This window comes from Leptosomus discolor, chromosome 3 (assembly GCF_034619465.1).
Source record: "Leptosomus discolor isolate bLepDis1 chromosome 3, bLepDis1.hap2, whole genome shotgun sequence".
NCBI classification, from domain to species: domain Eukaryota; kingdom Metazoa; phylum Chordata; class Aves; order Leptosomiformes; family Leptosomidae; genus Leptosomus; species Leptosomus discolor.
The window spans coordinates 10,789,353-10,793,173 of NC_141393.1; the positions used below are offsets into that span (position 1 = coordinate 10,789,353).

The 3,821-nt window shown below is 52.4% G+C and overlaps 1 protein-coding gene across 2 annotated transcripts; it reads right to left on the reverse strand.

Annotated features, from left to right (window-relative positions):
- Nucleotides 1-249: 249 nt before the first annotated feature.
- On the reverse strand, nt 250-2,092 carry SIVA1 (SIVA1 apoptosis inducing factor). Of its 2 annotated transcripts, none has more exons than XM_086463235.1 (4): nt 1,975-2,092; nt 1,551-1,757; nt 982-1,138; nt 250-488 (listed from the first exon to the last, which is right to left on the reverse strand). In XM_086463235.1, the coding sequence occupies exons 1-4, from the start codon at nt 2,090-2,092 to the stop codon at nt 431-433; spliced, it is 540 nt and encodes a 179-aa protein (XP_086319361.1). In that variant the 3' UTR covers nt 250-430. The 2 variants fall into 2 exon arrangements, with proteins under 2 accessions (XP_086319361.1, XP_086319362.1); XM_086463236.1 differs by having other exon boundaries at nt 982-1,141.
- Between the last annotated feature and the right edge of the window lie 1,729 nt (nt 2,093-3,821).

Sequence of the window (3,821 nt, forward strand, 5' to 3'; positions counted from 1 at the left end):
CTAGTTAGCTCACAAAGAAAATGTGTGTCCAGAACAGATTTACAGTCACCCGAAAGCACACCAAAAGCAACTGATTTCTGTTGTGATCCCACAAAAGTGTGTCCTAACATGAGCAACAAGTGGAGAGACACGGGATGAATATTCTGAATTGTGTACCACATAAGGAACACCAGGTAAAGGCATAAAGTGTCCCCTTCCAGGCAGGTGTATCCCAACCAGGGAAAAGGAGAAAGTTGACTCAAAATAATCTAGAAAGCCTCAAAATATAAAAGTTTATTTAGCTACAATATTAAAAAGTACAATATAAAGATATAAAACATAGAAATTCCATAATTAATTCACATGCTAAAAGGCTTAATTGACCAGCCGTAAGGAGGAGACTTCATGAAATTTACGGACATCTCAGCCATAAACGCTATTTCATCAAGTTTCAGACTTGAAATATTGAACAACCATTGCAGAGAACTTGCTCTCCGAAATCACCATAACTAGGGGAAAAAAAAAAAAAAAAGGAAAGAAAACCAAAACAAGTCAGTGTCTACTGTTTCTTGAACGTAACAAAGAATGCCATCCTATTCCACTATCAACTGTAACCACGGGACTCCCACACAGCACACTCAATATTTATATCATCACAGAACTGTTAAAAAGTGACGGCAAAAACTTAAGATCACTCCTTGGGAGTGCGTTCATTCATCACGGACCAGCATACTATATTGCTGGTGGGAAAGAAAGAGAAATTTTTGCATCCTAGAACATTTAAATGAGAAGTTAAACTGGACTCGCACTAAGATGATTAGACAGGTTCACACAGGCATTTTATTTCCCATGTTTCAGGCAGTTTTACTGTTGCTAAAACAACATAAGAAGAGTTCAAGTCCTTTATGTGGATGAGCTAGATATCTATCAAGTCTTCATATGCTACAGCCAATTCACAGCATACATAATTAAAATAAGCTTCAAAATTCAAAAGGCACTTACTCGACAGTGGAGCACAAAGAACAGGTAACTGTGTTACAGCAGCTGCAGAGCCTGCTGCAGTTCTGGCAGACAAATTGGTCGCACTGCGTACATGCTTCCTTGACATCAGCAGTCCTTACACACGATGAACAGGCTTTGGAAACTCCCACGGGTGGAACTGCTTGGAAAAGATACAATTAAGAAGAGATATACTTCATGACAAAATAGAGACAGCACCTGCAAGTTCCAAGAACTGCAGAGTATGGTTATCTCCACTTCGCGTTACAGCTACAGGTGGCAGCACTTTGCAAAACACACTTGCAGGCACCAGCACAGGGCCCACCGCTTATAGCTTTGCTGAGGTTTTTTCTGCTCAATGGCAAGACCACTAAGAGACTCTCAAGCAAACCACACATACAACGGTTTCTAAATCCGCCAGCGAAGCTCAAATCTAGCACTTCCTTTAGAAAAAGGCAACAAAGCAGAGCTACGGAGGGACACACACCCACCCCCCCAAAGTGTGCCAGGAAGGTCGAGGGGGCGGCAAGCAGCGTCCGCAGCCTGGCTCCCGCAACAGCGGGGCCACTCACCCTTCTCCGTGGCGGCGGGGCGCCTCAGCAGTTTCCCGTCGTGGCCGATGAGCAGCTGCCCGCTCCAGCGGCGCCCCGCGCTGCCGTCCTGGGCCTCCCCGCCCGGCTCCGGCGAGCGGGTGACGGTGCAGGTGGCAGCGGGGCTGGCGGGCCAGGCGCCCTCCATGTACGCCTGGGCGCCCCTGAAGAGCAGCCGCCGGGTCCTCTCTGCCGGCGGGAGAGGAGAGGAGAGTTAGCGGCGGCTTCCCGCCCTCACCCCACGCCGCCGGGCCCGGGGGAAGCCAGCGGCTGCCTCACCAGAGCGGCCGTCGGGAGGCAGAGGCGACTGGGAAGGCCTGCGGGAACAGGCCGGGCTGGGCCGGGCCGGGCCTAGCGGGGCGACGGCTCCGGCGCCTGCCCGCCCGCCCTCCGCCCCCCGCCTCACCGAAGATCTCCCGCCGGTACTCCTCGCCCCGCACGCCGCGGCTCAGCTCACGCAGCCCGACGCGGGTCTTCAGCTGGAGCGGGGCCGCCTCCCCGAAGGGGCAGGAGCGCTTCGGCATGGCGGGCCCGGCGCCGCCTCCGCCGGACGCCCGCTCTCCGCCGCGTCACCGCCGCGCCGGGCCAATGGCGGGGCGGCGGGGGGAAGCGCGAGCGGATGGGCGGGGCGAGCGGGCGGTGGCGGCCTCCGCTGAGGCGCGGCCGCGGGGAGCCGCCCGCAGCCTGAGGGACCTCGGGGGCGGGAAGCGGTCGCTCCGCCTGCAGGAGAACCGGAGCCCCGGCCCTGCCCAGGAGCCCTCTTTCCCCGTCAGTGCTTTGGGACGCGTCTTCCTTTCCGCAAGTCCCGCCTGTGCGGGACCTCACCTGGTTCTTCCTAAAGCTTGAGCCGCCTGCCAAAGCTTCGGCTGTCCGAATGCTGCAGGACCAACGGAAACGTGCCCAAGTGCAAGAACTCGCTTTTTTTTTTTTTTTCTGCTTTTTTTTTTTTTTTTAAACCAGCAAGGAGGCCGGAGGACCTCCGACCGGCCGGGGGGCTCCTCAGCACCCACCGGCAGCCAGGGCGGATTCACCGCTCGTGGGGCCCAGCGAGGCTTCGGGGGCGGGGGCTCCGTTTGAGCTCAGTCACGGAGCTCCCCGAGACTTCCCGCTGCCGTTGTGTGGCAGGGAGCTCCCGCAGTTAAGTTGTGCTTAGAGGTGAGCTGTCTGTAGCAGGCTAGGTGGTGCTTCACGGGTTAAAAGCGTCAGGTTCAGTTCCAAGTAGCAGTCAGTCTGGTTACTACGTGTGTTTTGAAAATGACATTGTTTTCCTCAGGGCAAACGAGATCTGGTGTCGGTGTTACCGTGCAATGTTTTGTGTCCTCTGAAGAACGTAATCAGTGATGACAGCTGTACTTCTTCCAGGGAGGTTTCTGAATACAAACCTTCGCCTGTATGCACGCTGGGATTCTGGACAAAACCAGAACCAAGTATAGGAGTGATTTATCCATCAATGAACACTAAAACCGTTCTTCCACTAGCTGCTGAACTGCTACTAGTTTGCAGGTACTATCACACTGATTTCGTACAGGTTAACGCATTTTTTTTTTTTTTCCTGTAGAGCTGATCAGCCCAGCCTTGTGGTCAGTGGAGTGGAAGCTACGGTTGTCATGCACGCTAATCCACAAAAATACCTCCTGAGCGCCCCTCTGACTCCTGTGCGTGCTTTAGCTGTGAAAATTTCTACTTTAGCTTTTTCTGCATGTACTTGCAAATGCATGCTTAAAGAGGTTCAGTAGACAATTTTCCACTGCACATTGAAAACTCACGGCGTTTCCTTTCTCTCTAAGGACATTTCTTTGTAAATATTCATTACATATACACTGATGTCCCTGAAGCTCCCTGGGGAATGTGAGCGAATCAGAATGTAATCCCAGTTAGACGGAGCCCTGTCAGGATAGAGGGCAGCAGATCACACATGTTTCATTAATATGACATAGGATAAGTGTGGATGGAACCCGGCTGTCTGAGAACTGGATGAAATACAAAGGGAAACGTTTAAAGCGCTGTTCTGCTTGTGAAGAAGTTGTTCCCAGAAACGCTGATCTCAGAATATGAAGTAGATTTGAAACTGAGCAGCGTCTGCTGCAGCAGTGCTGCTGGTGCTGTCACTAAACGGTAAATTTAAGGGCGTTTTCCCTGAGGGCTGATTGCGTTTGACATGTGTCACCACTGCCCCACTGCAGGGCAGATGCAGAAATCTTCTGTTGCAGCTGAGTCAGCCTCAGGTGGTGACATCTCTTAATTGCTTTGCAA

What these genes read in the sequence shown, in the direction of transcription:
- SIVA1 (XM_086463236.1), bottom strand. Translation starts at nt 2,092, where the DNA reads ATGCCGAAGCGCTCCTGCCCCTTCGGGGAGGCGGCCCCGCTCCAGCTG. An exon ending in GTACCGGCGGGAGATCTTCG is followed by an intron (nt 1,758 to 1,974) that starts GTGAGGCGGGGG and finishes TCCCGCCGGCAG; the next exon opens with AGAGGACCCGGCGGCTGCTC. An exon ending in TCTTTGTGCTCCACTGTCGA is followed by an intron (nt 489 to 981) that starts GTAAGTGCCTTT and finishes TTTTTCCCCTAG; the next exon opens with TTATGGTGATTTCGGAGAGC.